Raw genomic sequence first — 22,347 nt, 5'->3', positions numbered from 1 at the left:
ACTGCAGCAACTCTACTGCTTAAAGGGACAGTTCACCCCCCAAAATCCAAATTACATATTTTTCTTCTTAACTGTAGTGCCGTCATTTATCCGAGTCGCAGAGTTTTGGTGATATTGGCTGAACTCATGTCTAACCTGACACGCCAGATGGGTTGTTACACAGACCCACCTGGGTAAGTCGTCTTTTGAAACTGTTTGGAAAAGGGCAAGCACTTTCACTTGGCAGGAGATTGGATGAACCATCTAACATGGGCTACCTTCAACCAATCACATGAGACTCTTGCCAAAGCCAGTCAGGAGAAGAGGAAAAACATTGTGTCCATCTTTTAGTGAAGTTCTGATATAACTGATGCTAACATCTTAAGGAGCTGCCATTGTTTGTTCAAGATGAGTTGTTTCCATGAACGCTTCTCACTGTCGTCACACCTGAAACCACACCCATAGTTCCAGTAGTCCCTCCTAGGACGCTGATTGGCTGCACCACAGACACAAACAGATAACTTGAAGTCTGGCAAGATGGATTCTCTCTCAAATCCAGCTGTCTCACAAGGTAAAGAGACATTTGCCTTCTCTCTAATATAATGGGATTAGATGGCACTCAAAGCCAAAAAGTGTGTCTGAAAAATCCAAAACCAGTCTCTTTCCAGAAATCATGACCTGGTTACTCAAGATAATCCACACACCTTGTTGTGAACAGGGTCACGATTTATGGAAAAAGACACTGGTTTTGAATTTTTCTTTTTTTTTTTTTTTTGCTGTTTGAGCACCACAAGCCAAATTCCATCTAGTTTCATTATATTGGAGAGAAGACAGACATCTCCAGTTGATATCTCCAAAACTCTGCAACTCACCTCAAAAAAATCCAGATGGATAAACTACAGGGCAGGGGAAAACATGTATTTTTGAATTTCAGTCCCTTTCAAACAGCTGCAAACCATCTTTGTTGCATTGTTTCATCATGGAAGGTATTCACATGTGTCACTGGTAAAAAAAAAAAAAAAAAGAAAACAAAGAAAAAAAGCCTTTTATGATATTTTACATAAACACATTAAGGCTCAGGTAAAACATAAATTATATCTTGTGATTCTTGGACTGTCAAAAATACAAAACTTGATCCAACAAATAAAAAAAAACGCCTGTTCAGATAATTACACTCCTCAAATAAACGTTATCTTCAGAGTTGGTTTAGGCACCACTGTGTTATTGGACGAATATGAGACATGACCAGCAGATCTTGACTGAGAACTTGTGAATGTGTTGGTGGCAGTGACACACAGAAAACTCAATGACTGTAAAAAACAGCGTGCATATATGAGCAGCATGTGAAGTTGCTTTGGTAGTTTCAGGTCAGAAATGTGTTCATCGGCATTCAGTCGGTTGATCAGAAGCAGTAAGCAGAAGTTAAATGAGGCATCTTTGTAAAATGGCATAGTCTATTTAAGGCAACGTGTGGTTTCAGATAGAAATCTTGCCTTAACTGACCACTGATAATTGACTTTAAGGGGACAGTTCACCCCAAAAATCAAAAATAGATATTTTTCCTTTGATCTGCAGTGCTGTTTATCCATCTAGATTTTTATCCATCTAGTTGCAGAGTTTTGGAGCTCATAAAGATGTCTGCCCTCTTTACAATATAATGGGACTAAATGGCACTTGGCTTGTGATGCTCAAAGCACCAAAAATACCAAAAAAATAAAAAAATAAAATCAAAAACCAGTGTCTTTTTCCAGAGATCATGGCCTGGTTACTCAAAATAATCCACAGACGTCGTTGTGAGCAGTTAAGAAAGTGGTTCCTGTAGATTCTAATGGGGATGAATTGGTCTGATACTGGCCAAAATTCAATAGATGGGATATCAGGGGTGAAAGAAAAGTATATTCCCACACAAACCATTAGCCTAAACTCTTAAATAAATTGCTTTGCTAAACTTTGCACAACATGCTATAAAGAGAGAAGTGTCACAAGTAACACAGATGTAATTTTATTTTAATTTTAAGTATTTGAATGGTGCTGACCAATCAAAAATGCTGCTAAAAGTTCTCTGTGTGTGACTGAGTCATGTTGTGGACTGTGTATTTCTTTCTCTAGGGGAGTAGAATATTTTTTTCACAGTGTGAGCATGATGTTTTATTGATGGCTAGGTGAAGCACAGTGAATCCATTAACAGGTATCATATATTAACGGTATTATTCACAGCTTAGCTCTTTAAGAAAGGGGAAAAAATAGTATCTGATTGGTATCAGTACTGGCAGATACTCAGGGTTGTAGTATCAGTACTGGTACTGGACATGAAAAAGTGATAACAGTCCATTCCTAGATTCTAAAGTAGTTCAGATTCTACGGCATAAATAAAGTAGTTCCTACATGAAACTGCTCAGAACAAGGTCTGTGGATTATCTTGAACGACAAAGTCATGATTACTGGAAAGAGACACTGCTGTTGAGTTTTTTGAATGTATTTTTTGGCGCTTTGGGCACCACCACACTGTTGTCATCTGGTCACATTATACTGAAGAGAAGGCAGACATTTCTATGGTCAATATCTGCAAAACTCACTGGATAAATAACATGACAGGCCAGGACAGGAAAAATCTGTATTTTTGATTTTGGGGTGAACTGTCCCTCCGACTACTCAGCTGCACAATTAATACATGGAACACATCGTCACCTTTAGTATAACATTTCACGACTCCAAAGAATATCGACATGCTGAGTGCATACGTACAAAACAGCAAAGATAAAAAACAAAACAAAAAAACAAGACACTGACAAGCAGCGGAAGTGAATGACAGCGTTTGTAGTGTTAAACCCAGTGTTACTGAAAACATGAATTAGTTGGAAGAGGCTTCTGATGATCAATATTCCTTTTCATCTCAGCTGTTTGTCCTCCAAAGAGTTAAAGGAAATGTGATTGTTGGCCAGAGATGCTCATGTCTTCCTCTGTCATTTGGCTTCTTTTGATTGACAGAACTTTTCGTGGCCTGAGGGAGACAGACAGTGCCTCTCTCTCTGTGAATCCATTCCTTTGGGTGCACCCAGCTCTATGCAGCTTTGACGTCCTGAGTATCTTTTCCTGTCCTCTGGTTCTGAGGATCAGCTAGCCCATCAGCAAGTGAACATGCTAGATAGTGCCAGACTTTACTGAGGATTGAAAAGGTTGAGTAAAGTTTTGCTGAATGAAAGTCAGCAGACTGAGGAGACAGTTCCATTCTTTGACCAGGTCCTCTGATGAGTGAATGATTAAAAAATATGATTGCCACATTCTTAAAAGGCTTTACCTGGAAACAGCTGACCTAGTCTTTGGCTAGAAGATCCGTAGCACAGACCCTGCTGTCCTCTTGGACGTTACAAGTAGCCCATAGGCTAGTGCACCACATCCTCAATGTTGTGGTCTATGTCATACTTTTCACAGAACTTGCTTGTGAAGGGCAGGCAGGTGAGGTGCTCAAGCCAGTGCCAGTTAATGGGGTAAATATAAAACCAAACGATGAGGGAGGAGAAGAGCCCGATGTAAGCCAACATCGAGACGACGATGAGGATGCGTTTCCGGTACTTGTCGAAAGTCCCGAAGGTGACGTAGGGCAGGATGGCGAAGGAGAGCAGCATACCGCTGATGAAGCCGAAGATGTGGGCGATGTTGTCGATCCACGGCAGGAGGCCGCACATGAAGAGGAAGAGGACGATGCCCAGCAGTTTGAGGAAGGCCTTCCACGGCTTCTCCAGCATCTGCCAGCCTTGAAACAGCTCGACAAACAGGCAGGCAAGGAGTCCAAACTGAGAGCCTGCTGGACCAACCTGGAGGGAGAGGACAAGAGGAAAAAGACTTAAGTCAAATTAAAACCCAACTTAACACAGGGACACTAAGCACCACTGACACAGAAAACACCCCCACACTGTGAATAATAAAGACTTACATGTCTGACTGAGCACACACTCATCATCTCTGATGTGTACCAGAGATAAAATGCATACATCCTGTTTCCTGGTGACACAGAGCCTTTGGATAACCTTCACTTTACTTAACAGCTCTGCTGTTCATTTATATTTGCTCCAAATAACAGCAGTTTTTATTCTCAACAGAGAGCTCCTACTCCACTGTAAGAGATAACACAGGGTCACACAAGTAGGTCACATAGATTTGAAATGTGTCCTACTGTATTTTGTTCCTTGATTTATCAATATGATTTTATATTATGTTTTTTGATCTTCTACACAAAATTCCCAGCAGTAAAAGACAATTAAATGGAGCAAAATGTAACAAATGCATGTCCAAAAATGAGTACTGCAGTCCAAATAGTAAGTCGGAGCCACAAACTGTACATTAAATAGGTTTAAAACCTATTTAATAAACAGATTACGGTTGAATCGCCCTCCTCCCCAGACACCAGGAAGCTCAGGCAGATTGCACAAACACATCATGACACATCAAAGTACACTTACAATTTAAAAAGAAGTAAAAGAATAGCTGTGTGTTTTCTAAACCCAGATATAGTGTATTAAAAATGTCACAATCATATTTGGTGGCTTCTGCATCTCATTGATTACGAGAGGCTGTATTTTCACTCTGTAGCTCCAGTGTAAATGAAAGAAACCTCACCAATCATATTTTCAAATGTATAAAGGTACAGGTTAGATGTCCTAGATTTGGTTTTATGATTATGGACTTCTTCCAGCTTCTTAAAGTAGCTGCCAAGATAACTAGAGGCTCTGCCATTAAGGATCCTGTGGACCAGAGAGAGTTGTATCTGGCACACTCTGTTCTCAGATGGAAGCTACTGAAGCTGAAAGAACTGAGACCTGCCCACATGACTGCTATGATCCAGCCCTAGTCCCACTCTAACCAGTTTGATTTGTGCTGCTTGAAGTTTCTGTTTCAAGCCTTTGTTGAGGCCCCAGAACCATGAGCTGAGAGTGTAGTCCAATGTAAAGTTAAGCCTGTTTTCCTGAAATCTAGAGCCGACTGCTGTGAAAATACACACTCTGGAGTTTGAGTTCAGTGAATACCTGTCTTCTACCTGCCAGACTCCTTTAACATGTTGCTCAATTTTGCTGTTATACACAACTATGCCTTCTTAAAGATTATTAATGATTTCTATGACTCAAACAGACACTCATTCAGCAAAGATTCAGCATTAATTTCAACTTTAACATGAAAAGCGCAAACAAAAACACACACATTTTGGGGGCGGAATAGACATTTCAAAGCAGGACACTGTGGCTGTGGCTTTGTTGTCAGAGAAGCAACTATTTAAACTTAACATGTCTCCTTAACCTCTGATGACAATTGACAATACATTGTCGCTGAGTTGCTAATTGACGTCTCTGAACACCTGTGTGTAGAGTCAGTGAAGATGCATTGTCAAGCTGCAATGTTTTAGTTGATGTTGCATCAGTGTCATTGGAGCAGGCCAGCTCAACTTTGATTTGTACACCTCACAGCTGGCACACAGCAACAAGTGCTGGAAGGCGGCGACATGAAGCCAGAAAACAGCATCCATTGAAAATGGCTTGTAGCCTGATGCTTTGTCAAATACAGCAGCTTCTCACTGGGCCAAAGTGACAATTGCAGGTTCGTTTACATGCTGTTATGTTTGTTTGAGGGCTCGTTCGACAAGCTTCAGGACAAGATGTGTGTTCATGTTTGTGTTGTCGGTTAGATAAGCAGGAGACTTGAGCAGGAAAGTTGATGTTTGTTGCTGTTCAAAGTCTGTGGCTCTTGTACAGCAGGCTGCTGTCTGCCTCACCGTGTCTGTGACACAACACTGATATTACAACTTTATGCCAGATCTGATGTCTGTATCAAAATAAGGTCTCACAGGATCCCATTGAATTAACACAAAACTAGGGGGCAATATCATAAAACCAAAAAATATACAACCTTAATTCCAAAAAAGTTGGGACGTTGTGCAAAATGTAAATAAAAACAGAATCTATATTCAACTGCATGCAGTACAAAGACAAGATATTTAATACTCAAATTGATTTTTTGTAAATATACACTTATTTACCACTGTAAGTCAGCTTTTCTTTATACAACACTCAGTCAGTGTTTGTGAACTGAAGTTTTCAAAGTGAAATTCTTTCTGTTTCTTGCTTGATATACAACTTCAGCTGTTCAACAGTCCAGGGTCTCCGCTGTTGTATTTTGTACTTCATAATGCACCACACATTTTCAATGGGAGACAGGTCTGGACTGCAGGAAGGTCAGTCTAGTACCTGAACTCTTTCTAACACGTCCACAATGTATCTCAGCATCGTCTCACTGAACTAAGCAGGGACATTGTCTGGATGGCGGCATATGTTGCTCCAAGAACATTAGTACAAGTTGAAAAGTATTTGCGAATGATTGCATTCAGTTTTTATTAATGTTTTACACAATACCTAACATTTTTTTTAATTGAGGTTGTGAAAAATTCATTTGTTCTTGTTTTCTGATTTTTTTCCTCAAAGGAGAAAACAGGACCTGATCTACAGAGCAGATATATGTTCTGTAGCAGACAGAAAAAGCACGACTTAATTTCAGCTGGACCTTAACCTGATTACTAAATCTTGGCAACAAGTAACCAAGACAGTATTTAAGGTAACAATTAAATGGACTCATCACTAGAGGACTTAATCCTGACTTGAGAAACTGACTACTATCTGGTAATTACCACATGAGGGATAATAAGTTAACAACATCTCTCTCTGGTCATAATGGTATTCTTTATCAAAAAGCAGAAATACTGCATTGATTCCAGTTTTGGGGACGTTTTGAGCCAGTCAGACCGAATAGTTTGTGATGATTATGAAGATATTGTTTGTGTTTGTTGTACAGAGGTTTATTTACTCTCAGATTCTCTCAGATTTCAATCTGGTTGTGTGGAAGAACTTCAGTGCGAGCCCTGGGTCAGGCAGTAAAGGTGAGCAGATTAGAGTGACGTCAGGGCTGAGTTTGGAGGCTTGGCCTGGTCAGAGGCAGATGGCTAATCTGTGAAGACATTCAACTCCCACAAACAGAAAAGTAGCATGGTGCAGCACTCCACCCACACAACCCAGACACGCAGGCCAACACGTTCCTTACACGCGCCATGTTGACTCAGAGCAGCGACCAGGAGGACATCTCTGCTAAGCTAACCCACTGGTAGTGATTTATTGTTGGACATCAATCAGTGGGAATGGAAACACAATCAATTATCATGTTTCCCTTAAATCATTTATTGATTTAATTCATAGCAGTGTGTGTGTGTGTGACAAGGGAGAAGAGATTCAATCGATTTTTATTTGACTAAAAACTAAAAAATCATTCACTTCTGGTTTCACAATCAACTCTTCTGCCCTCCACTCAACGTCCTGTCATCACATGGACCTCAGAATAAACTGGCTCAGTCCACTCCATCTGAATGGCACTGGACTAAAACTGACATAAGCCGATCAATGGATGGAAAGTTGTAATCGCCTTTCTTAATGTCTGTACTGTTGACTTTCGCATTTTCTGAAAATGTTTTGCTTTCTGTGAATGCTCACCCACTTCAAAGACAAAATTCTGTCAACAAATAAAGATATTTTCCTGGAAAGATGCAACACTCAGATCCACATTTGGTTATTTATGTGGACTGATTTGATTTTTAGCTCAAAGAAGGTGTATCCATCAAGCAGCCCAGCCTGTGTCTTCCCAGTCTCAGGACCCACTGGTTATCGTCTGCATTCCCATATGCCTACAGATTTATTGTGTCTACAGATTCTCCATGTGTGGTAAGCGGACTGAGGCATGTAATATTGGGACCTGCGTAGAAATGGCAACAGAAATTAAACTGTAAAAATATTAATATGCAGAATTACTCAAGGTTGCTTTGTCATAATATCTGTGCCAGAAAAGCTGGATGCACTCACTGAGCTCCACCATGTTAGTCATTATTGATACATGTGTGCTCTTCAATCTCATCTCATGTGGTGTATGAAAGTGTCAATTTGCACTAGTCAAATTTATGTAAGACTGGTTTGCAAGAAGACTGGTTTCATACTTTATCCAAAACTGAGTGAAATACTGGCAGAAATAGCAGCATATGATGGATTTACATTCAACAGTAGACTTTGAAATGGACCTTTGTCAGAGTAGCTCTGAGGAAAGACCGACAAATCTCCCAAAGAATCCATTCTAAATGTCAGAACAAGTGAGTGAGAATTTTTTGAGGTTTACTTTTTGCCTTTGCGTGATCACAGACTTTATTAGACCTGGTTAACACTGCAGCACACACAGTGCCAGCCTTCTGCAGCTTCTGAACACAAACAGAATATAGAATCTGCCTTCGCTTAATGGAACAACTTTGAAAACGCCAAATGCCATATTTTGACAAATTTAGTTTGTTAATTCACTGAATATTACAATTATTCAGTGAATTATCAAGCCTAATTTGTTAAAAGGATTATTTAGACCTCACAGCTGTACTGAGGTTCAAGTTGTGAGTGCAGTTTAGATTATGTTAAAATATTATGTTAAAACATAAATGGAGTTCTTTTGCCTTAATAATTATTAATACCACCAAAAAATGCACTAAAGGTTGGCAATTCATTTATGTCCTTGTTGCATTAAGTTATACTTTAACAGCGCATTTCCATGGAAGGACAGTGTGCTTCTGTTCCCGGAATAGGAAATCTCTCATTTTCTAGAAAATTATGAATCCTGACATCAGTAGTGATTACTGGCAGGAATTATTTTATGTTAATTCATACATTGCTTTTCAGGAACATTCTATGTAGTATGTCTTTAAGTAGAGGGGCAATTTACCATTAGCAAGAATGTGAATATCTAATATTTTCAAATCAAGATTATTAGGCTGCTGCAGTATGTTTGTGTGGAACAGAGACCATTTTCACCGATGGATGAGAAAATTGAAACTTAAATTTCATCTGAAGGATGTTGCTCTTTCCATTGCAGTTTTGCTTCTCTTATTGAAGTAAAGCACTTGACTATATATTCTCTACACAGAAGGGAATGATAGTCCTGCAAAACCAGGTACAATTCAGTGTACGCCAGTTTAGCTTCTTTTTCAGCTCACATGTTCCTAACCAGTGTATTCCCGGACAGGCAGGCTGTCGTCCTCATCCTAATTCCTCCTGGCAAGTGACACATGTTTAATCTCTACTTACACTTTCAGGTGACCATTTCTACAGTTCATACAAGATATTTACTTAAGAGATAGTTAGACAGCACTGTCAATTCAACAGATAAGAAATGTAAATTAATAATGAAAGATTTTTTCTTTACTGCAACACAAACTGTTATAAAGTCATACTAATATATGACATTACAAATTTCACCTTTACTTATTTTTTTAGTTAAATTTATCTCATATATATGTCTGATGTCTCAAATATCAGTCTACTTAAATTCTGAGATTTATGACTTTTGATTCTTTTTTCATAACTCTATGTGAGACTGATCATTGTTCCAGTCACAGCTGTTGTTTGAGTAATTAACGCTCAAGCCACAGGGTCTCAGTTAAAGAATAATCCACTTAAACTGCCTCCTTAAGTGGCTTGACCGCCCCGTGTTGTGCCTTGCATGTGCTTCCTCTGGTTATTCCTGGACGTGTGAAGACCTGTGAGCCGGTCAGCGTGAAGGCAAGCTGGATGGTGGGATTTCTGGCTCACACGTCAAGGTGCGTCAGACCGAGAGCCACCTCATGCCACGGCACGCAAACGTCAGATTGGGTCAGCTTATGAGGAAGATGACAGATGTCTCAGTGACATCAAGACATAAATACAAGAAGCTAAATTTCCATGAGCTGTCATCTGTACATACATAAATCATCTGTCAGTCTCTCTGTAGTCATCTGCTACATTTGTCCTTCACATGAAAGAGGAACTGTTACACTACACAAGTGTACCAGGATGAACCTTTTGTGTTCACAAAGGTGTACAGACCAGAAGCATCACCAGACATGTCTAGTTGTTGCAACAATTGTCTTTGTTTAAAGAGAAAATGTAATCCCATTCATTAACTAGCGTAGCAGTGGCCTTTGTCAGCCCACACAATGGCATTAGGCTAATCTCTTAAAGGGGAAAGTGGGCTTTACAGAGAGACACACTGAAGAGACGTGCCAGTAAAAAGTAGGTAATCCAGACTGTGTTTGGTTCACATGCTGAGTGGTTTGTACAGCTCAGCAGATTGCTGTTTTTTTTTGCAAACATTACACTTTTAATTAGAAAAGATTATACTTGATTAGAATTATGAGTTACTCCAACAAAGAACAGAGGTGTTGTTGGAGGTTCAGGCTTCTAGGGCTTTTGGAAATGACGGGTAATAAAGTATTTATAGAGTGGATCTCATAGTTTTCTTTCTTGTATGACATAAAAACATGTCTAATGTGTGTCTCACTAACAGAGAGAAGAGGAAATTATTTCAGACAGACAGAAAAGAGAGGTGTGATCAAAGCATCACCTAAGATAGTATTTAACTGCAGATGACTCAGTAACCTCTACTTTACACACATGTACACAACGAAAACACACAACACACTTAATCTTGTGTGTCGAGAGGACTGCTTTTACTTTCCATCAGCATGTCCCACAGGACAATACAGAGTGGATTAAATATGGTAACCATGTCCAAATAAAACATAGGTTTTATCCTGCAGCTGTGAGGACAGGTGTATGTCAGCACAATGGCTGCTAGAGCAGCATGTGTGTCTGACCGACCCTGTTGATTTTTATTTCAGCACCTATATTAACAGGTTAGAACAACCACACAGCCTACGAGAGCAGTGCGGCCGCATCTGTGCTATATTTCCAATTTTTACTGCGCGGTTCTCAGCTAAAATACACAAAATAATCTGCTGATAATCATATCAACATCATATCAGCAACATGACCACTGTCTGTATCTACTGGAGTTAGGATGATACACCTACAACCTATATCCTGATTTGATACTATCACGATTCAATATGTGCTGTGATTTTTAAGTATTGTGATTTTACATATCTTATGTTAAGCATGTATTTTATGTTCAGCTTGTGAAGTAAAATGGATCCATTTGTTAAGATACTCTCACTGCCATTGTGATGTTAATTTCCATTAGCGTGTTAAAGAGAATTCCTATTATGTGTTAGCATCCAGCTAATGAACTAAGCACTTGTCACTTATACATTAGAATCACTTTACTGATCCTGGGGGGTAATAACAATCAAGAACAGAAAATATATAAGCACAGAGAAATTAAGAAAATTGAAAGTCAGTATATCAACAGTGTAACAGAAACATATAAACAAATATGTAAGAAAAAGATGGGTGCCACTTTTTTTTAAATCTGTATCTATATATCTATATCTATATCTAAAACTGATAAAACAGAAAATATGAAAGTGTCAAGAATTATGCACACTAATATGCATATACAACTGGAATCAGAATTTTGACTTTTTTTCTTAATTAAATTCTTCAAACCCATTAATCAATTAACAAAATAATCAGCGATTAATTTAATAATTGATTAATAATTGATTAATTGTTGCAGTTCTACATCAGATAGTACAATAAAACAACATAAAAAATGGATTGAAGAATAGTGGGAAAAAAAGGATGATGATACTTTAGAGGAATAATATCTATAGGACATGTCCCCACAACACAAACACTGCTTGTGTGATCACCAGAAGTGTGTGCGCTGCTGCAGTTTAGCAAGGCAGCCGTCACACACCGGTACAAGCAGGCTGTGTGGTCTGAACAGAAATCTGCTCAATCTGTCTCTGACATTTCAAAGTGAGCACTGAACTTAAAGCTGCTACAGGGAACTTTGAAGGAAAAAAGGTGGGAGTGTTTCCACTGCAATGACCACAAAATATAACATCAAAAATAAAAATGATTAAAGTAAAAATCTCCTCCCTTTTCTTTTTAACTGGCTAATGTGCTACTCACTGTTACGTTGGCTGGGAAAATGTAAACACAGGCTGATTTCAAGGAAAATCGAACCAGTGGCAGGCATCAATATTGAACTGAGACTATTTAATAACGAGTTAAAACACCATGTAGTAGCTTTAGCCAAGGTACCCGTTCTCATATCTGTTTTTGCCATATTTTAAGATATTAAGTGTCCAGTCTTACTAAGGCTCAAAGACACATCCAAACTAACGTATACCTAAGAGGTTGGAGGAATGCGGTCATTAAACTTAGAAGCTGTGGTCTGTCTGTGTTGGTAAATGTCAGCAAAGGTTATGTTTCAGATGCTCCACATGTTTCTGAAACATTTAACCTTCTGACCAACACTGCGTGATGAGCTGTGCAGCAGCACTACAGTAAAGTTGTCTCATATTGTGTTGTTTCTCCAGATACTGGCACAGTGAACACCATGAGGTGCTTCATGTGCTCTCTCAGCTCTGCTCTAATAATCCCCAGTATGAGAAAGTCCCCTCCAGTAAATGAGCTAAGCTGGGCTGAGTTAAGCCACTGAGTGGGAACAGCAGGCACACAAACTACAGTTACAAAAGGACATATTAAGTTTTATCAACATTTTATAACTTCATCAACTAGAGTTACCACCTCGCTGTTATATGCCTCTACCAGTAGTCTAGTTACAGTTTACATCCATGTCTGCTCAGACGTGTGTACTGAAGACTTTGAAGGACTTTAATAAAGGGTATCAAGTGTGTTTCTGGCAAAATGGAAGTTATCATCACATGAGCTCTGTGTTTGGTGAAATATGGTAGATGATGTGTTGTGGAATTTTCACTTCACAAATAAGGAGAAACATGGGATTAAGATCTCAGATGACCTTTGCAATTATAGCAATTTACTAGAGGTTCCCAGGTATTAGTAGTACTGTGTGAATAAGGCTTTAGAAGCTTTTTAGTCCAAATAAAATGGAACAAAGCATCATGTCCATCAGCCTAGCAAAGCGTTGGGTCTTCAGTTCATTCAGGGAATGTCAAAGGAGTTCTGGAGATCAGGAGCACAGATTATGAGCCACTTAAAGAGCTCGAGCTCGAGCTTGTATTTTTCTGTTTAATAAAGAAAATAGGTGTGAGAAGGTAACACAGTGCACTGCTTGCGCACACCTCCCAGCTGAAACTTGAGAGGACAGGAGGAGGTGGGAGGGAGGAAGAATACATCGCCAATCGTGGGTTGATGGGCTGATGGTAGGAGGTTGGAAACAAAACATTAAACAGTGCAATGTCAAACATTGCACTTCATCAAATGGCCTTAAGACTGCGTCCAAAAGTGAGTCAATCCCCACAGACTTCCATATTAAAATGCCAAACCTTACAACAGAAATCAACATGTTTACTGCCTGGTACAAAAACAGTTTTGATCTCTGTACCTTATCTCACTGTTCATGACAACTGTTCTGAGGGTGAATTTTTATATAACACACCCATTTAAATTATACGAAGGTCTAGACCAGGTAGCTGCTTCATTTGGCTGCCTCAGCTCCACCCTGGATTAACTGGGAGCTGGCTGAGTCAGGCAGTGCCAAGAAGGCAACGTCCAGAGCCATCACACTGAAAGAACAATGGTTCTTCAGAAAACTATGGCCAATGTCACAGAGACTACATCCAGTATTTGTTATACAATATATAGTTTGTAGTTGTGTGTATGCAAAATCTAGTACTTGTACTCATGCACTTGCTGTTAGTGTGCAGGGTTTGATGTGTGAATAGGTGCATGCATGGGACATTTTTCTCTTTGATCAAATTTCCAGAACAATTTCTATCATCAAAATTACATTTTTTTTTAAATTGTGTATAAAGTCTGAAAATGAAAATGCAATCTACTTTATACACTCAATCATAAAAACTGATTAAAGAGACTTTCTTCGTGGTATTGACCTCAGGGGCCTTACTGTACACTCAAATCTGTCTATATAACTGAATGTCAAAAAAGGTAAATTTACAAAAAAGGTAACTGTATTCCATCACAATTACAGATTAAAAAAAAGACGTAACCAGATTACAGAAAAGTAATGTAAAATTGTGGATTATTAGCAGGATTACAGTGTTAAAATAAAGAATGATATCCTATCATGCACAGTGCACACACAGCTGCCAATTCATTATCATGGCCTCTAATGAAAAAAAAAAAGCTGGGTGGAATTTTTTAAACATTTTTTGTCTTTAAATCAATCAATAAATTGCACACAATAAAGGAAGGAACAGTTGAACACTTAGAGCTGCAATGATAAATCTATTATTAATCCACTATTAAATTAATCTGCATTTTGATAGTTGATTAATTGTTTTGGGTCATTTTTTTTAGTTCTTAATTCTTAAATGTGAATATTTTCTGGTTTCTTTATTCCTCTCTGATAGTTAAATGAATATTTTTGAGTTGTGGACAAAACAAGACATTTGAAGATGTCATCTTGAGCTTTGATCAACATTCTTCAGTAACAGAAAATAATCAAGTTATATTTCTTTAATATTGTGATAACTGAATTGTGTTCCTGACTACATTATTTAACAGGTAGTTAGTAACTGTATCTGAATACATTTTTAAAGTAACCCTCCCAATCCTGGTAACAGTCGACTACTTCCAAATGTTGCGAGAGCAGCTGATGTCCACCCCAACTCCCACTGTTAAATGTGCGAGTGCATTTAGACATTTCTCAGAGTGGATATGTGTGCTCTTTGTTAGTGTATGTCCATGTGTGTACTGATGTGCAGAGCTCACCTCAGCTCTGTAGGGCAGGAACAGGGCGGAGGCCAGGTTTCCAGTGATACCACTGAGGATATAAATGATGGAGATGCGGAGCCAACCTGCCAGCTTCTCCAGGTCTCTCAGTATGGTCATCTGGAACACTACTGATACCACACAGTGTAGCAGCCTACACACACACACACACACACACACACACACACACACACACACACACACACACACACACACACACACGCACACACACACACACACACACACACACGTCTTAGAATGACACATCTATGCAGTTTGAGCATTATGTCAAATATGCATTTTCTTGTACTGAGCCTCTTTGGCCTGTTTGTGTGCTGGTGTTAAATGCAGATCTGAGGGATTTAGCATGTGCCTGGTATTAACACTTAAGCATCAGTATTCATGTGAGTGAACAGCTCACGAGTGTGGGGTCTCATTTAGAAATATTTAATTAGGTTTGAATCCTGAAGGATGCTGACATAATCCACAAAACACACCTCGTAATCATTCAGAGCAATGATTGAAACAGCTCATTGACTCAAGCTAATAGGTTTAACACGTTGTCACAGCATATTAAACATTCTCTCCATGCTGTTTAGCTGTTATGAAGGGTTACAGCTATACTTGAATGGCTGACTCAGCTCAAACTGCTCATTTATCTAAATATGAGAAATTTAACAGTAACTGTGCCAGAAACCAAACATAAATTAGAATTACTGCCTCACAGTTGTATGTCTCCACTGAACACAAAACAGTTTACGTCCACACTCACAAACGTCTGTGGTGAAGACTTGAAGGAATTTAATTTATTGAGTGCAGGGATGACAACAATTAATAAATGACTGATTAATCGGTTGTTAAGAAATTGATATATTAAGTATGTGTGCTCAGCATCTTATCTGATATTCAAGTATATGTGTTCAATATGTGGGGCATCATGTCTTTATATGTTTCATAGGCTATGTAATGATGATGTCAGAAGATATGCTATATGTTGCTGTGGGAATAAAGTTTTGATTGAGGAGGAAAAAAACTTTGGTATTGTTTGGTATATGCAACATTTGTGGTTTTTCTATAATGATTATTTTGTTAATTGATCATTAATGTTATCAATTATCAATTAAAGAAATTCTTACTATTTGCACCCTAATTCAGTGCATTTTTTTTTGGGCCAAATGAAGTTAGTCACTACACTGACATGTGATTCCAGAGAATAATTTCCAGGTAGAAACATGTTGTTTTCACTTAGAGACTAGTTTTACAGAGGAGGACAGAGGACTGATAGACAGCTGCATATCCTGATGTCAAAGTGAAGTTGACCTTTGACCTTTTAGATATAAAATGTCCAGTACATCATCATTTTATCCTATTAGACATTTGTGTGAAATTCAGTCATTACTAGTGTATCTGTTCTTGAGTTATGGCCAAAAACATATTTTGTGAAGTCACTGAGACCTTTGACCTCCAAATTCTAACTGCTCTATCTTACACTGAACAAAGTTCCTCTCACGTGTTCCTGAGATATTACATTCATGAGAACAGGACAAACTTGAAGTCACAGTGTCCTTGAGTGTTGAAATCTAATCAGTTCAGTGATTGAGATATCGTGTCTACAAGAATGAGACAGATGGAGGAAGAGATGGACAATCTAAAAGCATAATAGAATACTACCACTACTAATACTAATAATAATACTAATACTACACTACTACTACTAACAATAATAACAATAATTATAACAATAATAATTAATAAAGATTTAAAATAAGAACCCCATCTTACTTTACAAATGTTCAAAATGTTTACGTGTAGAGACATGACATGTTTGTGTGAGGATGTTTGTGCGTACCCTGCATGGAGGAACAGAGAGAGCCAGAGACGGTAGAACTGATCAGGGACATCAGGGTTGAGGAAGGGCAACAAGCCACACACATCATCCAGACAGTGGACCTGCACAGGAGTAGTGTATAGGTTCAGAAATATATTAATACACCAACAAAAACACTCACAAATCACACATGCACACATGCACACATGCACACACACTACCTGTGAGCACAGAGTGGCGTCCTCATGGAAGTAACCACGCATGAACGTGCAATACTCTCTGGTCGTGATCTCACATCTGCAGGAGGGACAAACAAAATACCATTCAAATTTTCTCCACATGACCAATGAAATGGCAGTTTAGTTTAAACACCTGATAAAAAAGTGAGACATTAGGTGATAGGTGGAAAGTGTATCAGCCCATGTGTCTCACCTGCCCTTAGTTCCTATGCAGCAAGGCCGCCCCTTGATGTTACAGTCCATGTGCCTGTAGCCTGTGTGGTTCCAGGTTTTGGGGTGCGTGCACATCTGAAGAAGGATGAGTAACCAGCCATTAAACAGAAAATAATCTTTGATCTCTTATTTCCTGTTGTAGACCTCAAATACAGGAATATGAATATTTGTTTAAAAAGTAGGTGCAGCTGTAGAAGTTAGAAGCAGTGTCCCCTCACCGGCCACTGGGTGATGTCATCGGGCCATATATGAGGCTCGAGAGAGGCAGGCACTTCACACACCCTGCTCACAAGCAAAACAGGAGAAGAGCAGATTTGTGGCACCATAATCACTGGGCATCATTCAAATGTCTGACATTATTCTAGATTTTATTTTGTATTTCATACAAATGTATGTGGCACAATAATCACATCCGTGTTCTCACCTGGGATCCTGGTGACAGACAGAACCAGAGGACCTGTGGATGTCATTCATGAATTCATTGTCCCATTTAATAAAGGTGGCCAGCGTGTCCTGCGTGGACAGTTAGTTTAGAAGTCAAGTTTAGTGTTTATTTCAAAGATTCACAAAGAAAAATTCACTGATGACTTGCTTTAATTTGACAAGCCTACAGTTGTGATGTGCTATTATCTGTAGCTTTGTGTTGCGTAGTGTGTCTTGTGTGCTCCTCTTTGTAGAACTTCATGACTGGTTTGCACCAACAAGGATGAATTCAATCTGAGATTAGTACTGATCAGAGTTTAGTAAAACTAGGTTTAAAATGTGTTACTCCAGATTTAAACAGTTAATATGGAGAGGTGTGGGGGGAAACCAAAATGTTTCATTGTTTGTTTGTTTGCTAGCTAAAAATAAGCAATACTGTATGTCAGTTTCAGAGACCGGAACACCCAGTCCTATCAATGAGACTATGATAGCTAGCTTAAAAAAATTTATATTGTTTGGTAGCTAAAAAGTAAAAATAACTGAATTGTTTGCTAGTTAGTAAATAAGTTAACAAAACATTACATTGTTTACTAGCAAGCAAAACAGTTGGTTACTCTAGTCAGCCTACTCAGTTAGCTAGCTTAAAACTAAGAAAAAAAAGTTGTTTGCTCGCTGACTAAAAAGTAAAAAACAAAAACAAAAACAGGTATATTGCAGGCAATTATTTTGCTCAGTCCTTCTCAAAAAGGCAGCCGTTTAAAAAGTTAAACCTCATCAAGTGCAAGTTTAAAGGAAACACTGGATCACATTTTAAAATCTGAATTCCTTTGTAACAAAAAAGGAATTAAATTTAATCTAGGATGAGAATAAAACTAAACTGAGGTTTAGAGAGAGGTTAAAATAAAATAATAAACTGAAAATTCTTTCGTAATATTAACATAGTTTTAAAGTTTGATGCAACATAATTCAAGTTACACCATGATTTAATGAGGTTTAAAAATTAATCCTTGTTGGTTCAACCCAGCCTAAATTATGTTATTGTGCCATTTCTTTGGTCTAAAGATGTGAATTAGCTTTAAGTTATAATTTGGCAATGTATGTTTTAAACTGTACACAGCCCCTTTTAAATAAACATAAATAAATAAAAATAGTAATTACTGCGTATACTCATGTAAAAGCAAACTGAACATTGACAAATACAAATATCAGTGTTAATCTGTTCAACAAGATATCCTTCCTCTTTCCCACAAGCAGCTTATACATATCTTTGCATTGAGAAAAGTGATTTGTTACATTTAAATCTTGTGTTCATGCTTTCTTAGTGTGCACTTCACTGATTCATGTCTGTGTATCTCTGAGGAGAAGCTTTAATAAACAGAGAAAGCAATGTGTTGACAAACTTAATGGCAAAAACTGTGAGAGGGTATGTAAAGAATGGTGATTATATGTTAAGGTTCTTAAAAGCTCACGTGCGAGTGTGTGTTTAGGAGTGTGTGTGGTTTCTAGTCTGGTCTATGGCTGTGTGTTACTTGAGCATACTGAATTCATTTTTGATTGCAATTTGCAGTTTCTGGTGCATGTTCACTGAATGTGTGTTTCACACACTGACAGGATAACAAGCAAAGTATGAAGGTGCAGGATAAAGTGCTTACAGAGCAGTCGGAGCTGAGGGTCTGCACACATCCAGAGTTGTCATTCTGAACACAGCAGCCAGACTCTCTCTCCTGGTCTTTGGCCTTCTGGATCAGCTGGAATATCTGTGTGTCCTGACGGATGCACGGTGAGAACTTGGCGCCCAGGTGGATAAGATCCTCCTGAAAAGTGAAGTCAATTATTGTTAAAATGCACAAATGTGGAAACCCACACAAAGTGGAAAGATCCACGGAGGAGAAAAACTCAGAATCCATTCTTTAAATTATTTCTGGATGCAGATTAAACTAAGATACAGCCAGACATGGCTGTTCACAGACATACAGAAGCCTCTGCGCTTTGTCTCAATTCATGTACTTCTGTACTTACACTTACTCCTTTGATTACATAAACCTGTTTCCATTGACATTTATGGCAAACTTAAGTGCACTGTGAGTACCTTGAGTTTCCGCAAATGGCCAAAAAGTTGAGTGTGCAACACTGGATGCTTCTCACCTTCAGTGGCTGCCATCTTGTCTACTTAGCGGAAGAGGCGGGGCTACTAAACTTGTCACCAAGGTGGCCCAGCCAGCTGAGGAAGCAGCCATGGTGAGCACTGAATTATTCAGATAAAAGTCATTCATATAGATTAATTGGAAATCAATGACTATTTTAAATGGCTTAATCAATCCTTATATATGATTCTGTACATTTTTTGTTTATTTTATGTTTAATGATTAATTTATGGTTAGTTTACATTTTATTATGCTTAATTTATTTTATTTTGTGCCTTTGTGGTAGTTTATTTTTGTTGTCGATGTGTTTTGTATCTCTTGTGCTGTGTTCACTGCATCCTGGAGGATGATAAGTCTTTGATATTTCCCTTTGTAATGTTTGTTAACTCCTTGTTTGAACAGTTAAAAAAAGATATAGGTCATGCATGTGTTTTTTATCAATAAGTACCACTATACCGTTGTTGGATTCAATCCACCAATATGTCTATTTGGTTCAGTTTGTAAAGATTTGGTACCGTAAATCAAATACTGTGACAGGATTGTGGCTTATTCTTAACCTCCTGAGAAACAGAGGGCAAACAAAAGTATTTAGAATTGAAAGGACCTTCACGTTGAATGAAGTGAAATTGAAAACAAAGAGGATGAAACTGTAATCAGCATTTCCAGAAATGGCACACGGTTCAAGACAGCACTGCTATATCAAAATTCACACATTATGCAACTGAGTATATAATGTGCAACATACTGACTAGAGGTAGCAAAGTGTTGCTGATAAAACTGTGTAAAGAGGTGTAAAGAGGAAGGTCAGAGCGGTGAGAGCAACAGTATGTGACAGGAAATGCAGTAAGTGAAGTCAGAAAGACAAACTAAGGAAGGTGTAACCCTGCGTGAGACCAGGCAGACTGTAAAATTATATATATCATCACTGTCACACAGAAACCTTGCATGAACAAAAGCATTACTTTTCAGTTTTAAAATATTTAAATACAATGTCGTCAAGCTCTTTTTAATACTGTTCAGTTGTTCAATATTTGTAAAACTCACAGACATAAAAAGAGACCAACGACTTTGATTTCTAAAAACAAAAAAGGACAAAACATGTAAACTGAGACTCACAGAGCTGGGACCAATCCAGAAGTTCTCCTGCTGGATATACTTGACACTCTCGTAAATGCCTTTGTTCTTCAGCACCTGCAGAGGGCGACAGAGTGACACAGTTGGCAACAGATCTGCTACATGAATCATAACCTGACAGAAATACCAAAACATTTCACAGATTATTTTTCAGTGTTCATTCATGTTTTCTGGGCGGAGGATCATTTTAAAAACATAAATAGATTTTCTAGTATGCATTTGCTACGAAGTTGCTCTACGTTTTTATTAAATATTGAAACACTGACAAAGCAATAAGAAACCATTTTGCCATTATAGATACAAAGATGTTTAGGTTCTCTTTACAGTAAAATTAAAAATAAAGTAATTTAATTGTTTCCGTGTTTTACAGCGAACCTTTAAGTTGTGAACTTCACTCACCAGTTCAGATTTAGAATGTTGTGCAAACCCCACAGGGGCAAAACCATATGTACAACAGGCCAGCAGGGTGATTACTACGTGGACAAACGTGATCCAGTAGGTAAAGTAGGGCCTGAAAAAAACACAGCAGAGACACACTGTTAATCAGACTATAGAGGTGAAAATCATAACTATCCAATACATACTGTCAGCACTGGTGTCAAAATGGCGGGCAGCTGCACAACATCTTGGAGGCAACAGTTAACTGGTATAGTACATGAATAAAATATTGATAAATAGTTTAATCAACTAGTAATTCTGGTGCCGACTAGCGAGGGTGGCAATGTTTAATCATGTTGTCGACTTATCGCGCTCATCCCTAATTTGTACATAGATGACACGTGTATCTGTAGAATTTAAATCAAAACACAGCTCAATGATGTTGGTCCAATATCCAATGTGTAACTTTTGTCACTTTTTGCTGTTAAAACTGCCTAAAGAATAAAACAGAACAGAGAAATAGCTGATTTTCACTTAGTTTTCTTTGGCTGACTGAGGCCCACAAGTTCATTATTTCAAGTTTGTGAAAAACGCACCATTGTTTGCATGAACATTAGTGTGCGCTCATTACCAACCTGTGGCTGTGGAAGTCATCCAGCTGCTTCTGGACGTTGCTGCTGATGCTGCGTCGGTAGTGCCGGTTCAGCCACTTCCCCACAACGCCCATGCCATACTGACGCTTCTGTTTGTCAAATGCAAAGTGTTTCACTTGGGAGGCGATGCGACGACCCCGGCGAGGGTGGCTCTTGTCGTGTGCTGTTACTGGTGTCCTGGGCGTCCGAGACACGTCCTTACTGGGGTTGGGACAAAGGCAGACAGGTGACATGGGAGAGAAAAGATTAAAGAAATGGAAAAAAGTGGTGGAGGGGGCAGAACACTGGGGTTCAGACAGATAAAATAGAAGAATATGAATGGAAATTAAATGTTTGTGTGTGAAATATGATGGATAAATATCACAAGAGAAGGAAGAAAACTAATTTAAAAGGAAAAAAGTGTGTCTGCAGTATATCATTTCTGCTTTTATTACAGTTCACTTACAAAAGTTTTCAACAGCTGTACCTGTTTGGCTGACATGAAACTTCCTGTTTGATAAATATCACTAGAGCTTCAATGATTTGACTTGTTCATGAAAAAAGTCACTGTTTCTTGATTCCAGGTCTTGTGTAACAAATTTTTCTCCAACTTTCCAAGTTCCTGTTCTGACTTGAGGGGGTGTCCACATGAATTTTCCCTGCTGGGTAATCATTCTTCCCATTATTCTGACACCACATGAATGCATTATC

The 22,347-nt window shown here is 38.5% G+C and overlaps 1 protein-coding gene across 1 annotated transcript in view; it reads right to left on the bottom strand.

Moving 5' to 3' along the window:
* Positions 1 to 2,112: 2,112 nt before the first annotated feature.
* LOC146330705 (inactive rhomboid protein 2-like) overlaps positions 2,113 to 22,347 on the bottom strand; it is a 58,215-nt gene continuing 37,980 nt past the window's right edge. Inside the window, exons 8-18 of the mRNA XM_084716222.1 lie at positions 21,640 to 21,858; positions 21,026 to 21,137; positions 20,609 to 20,683; positions 19,001 to 19,162; positions 17,350 to 17,438; positions 17,144 to 17,207; positions 16,906 to 17,000; positions 16,695 to 16,770; positions 16,495 to 16,595; positions 14,646 to 14,799; positions 2,113 to 3,794 (exon numbers count right to left, since the gene is read on the bottom strand). Of these exons, the coding sequence (XP_084572348.1) occupies positions 3,363 to 3,794; positions 14,646 to 14,799; positions 16,495 to 16,595; positions 16,695 to 16,770; positions 16,906 to 17,000; positions 17,144 to 17,207; positions 17,350 to 17,438; positions 19,001 to 19,162; positions 20,609 to 20,683; positions 21,026 to 21,137; positions 21,640 to 21,858 (1,579 nt within the window). The 3' untranslated portion in view covers positions 2,113 to 3,362. The remainder of the gene's footprint in view (positions 3,795 to 14,645; positions 14,800 to 16,494; positions 16,596 to 16,694; positions 16,771 to 16,905; positions 17,001 to 17,143; positions 17,208 to 17,349; positions 17,439 to 19,000; positions 19,163 to 20,608; positions 20,684 to 21,025; positions 21,138 to 21,639; positions 21,859 to 22,347) is intronic.

The sequence above is a fragment of the Lutjanus erythropterus genome, chromosome 3, assembly GCF_056507025.1.
Source record: "Lutjanus erythropterus isolate fLutEry1 chromosome 3, fLutEry1.hap2, whole genome shotgun sequence".
Lineage (NCBI taxonomy): Eukaryota > Metazoa > Chordata > Actinopteri > Lutjaniformes > Lutjanidae > Lutjanus > Lutjanus erythropterus.
Note: the sequence above shows the minus strand (reverse complement) of the source record. Positions and strands in the feature narration are given on the sequence as shown.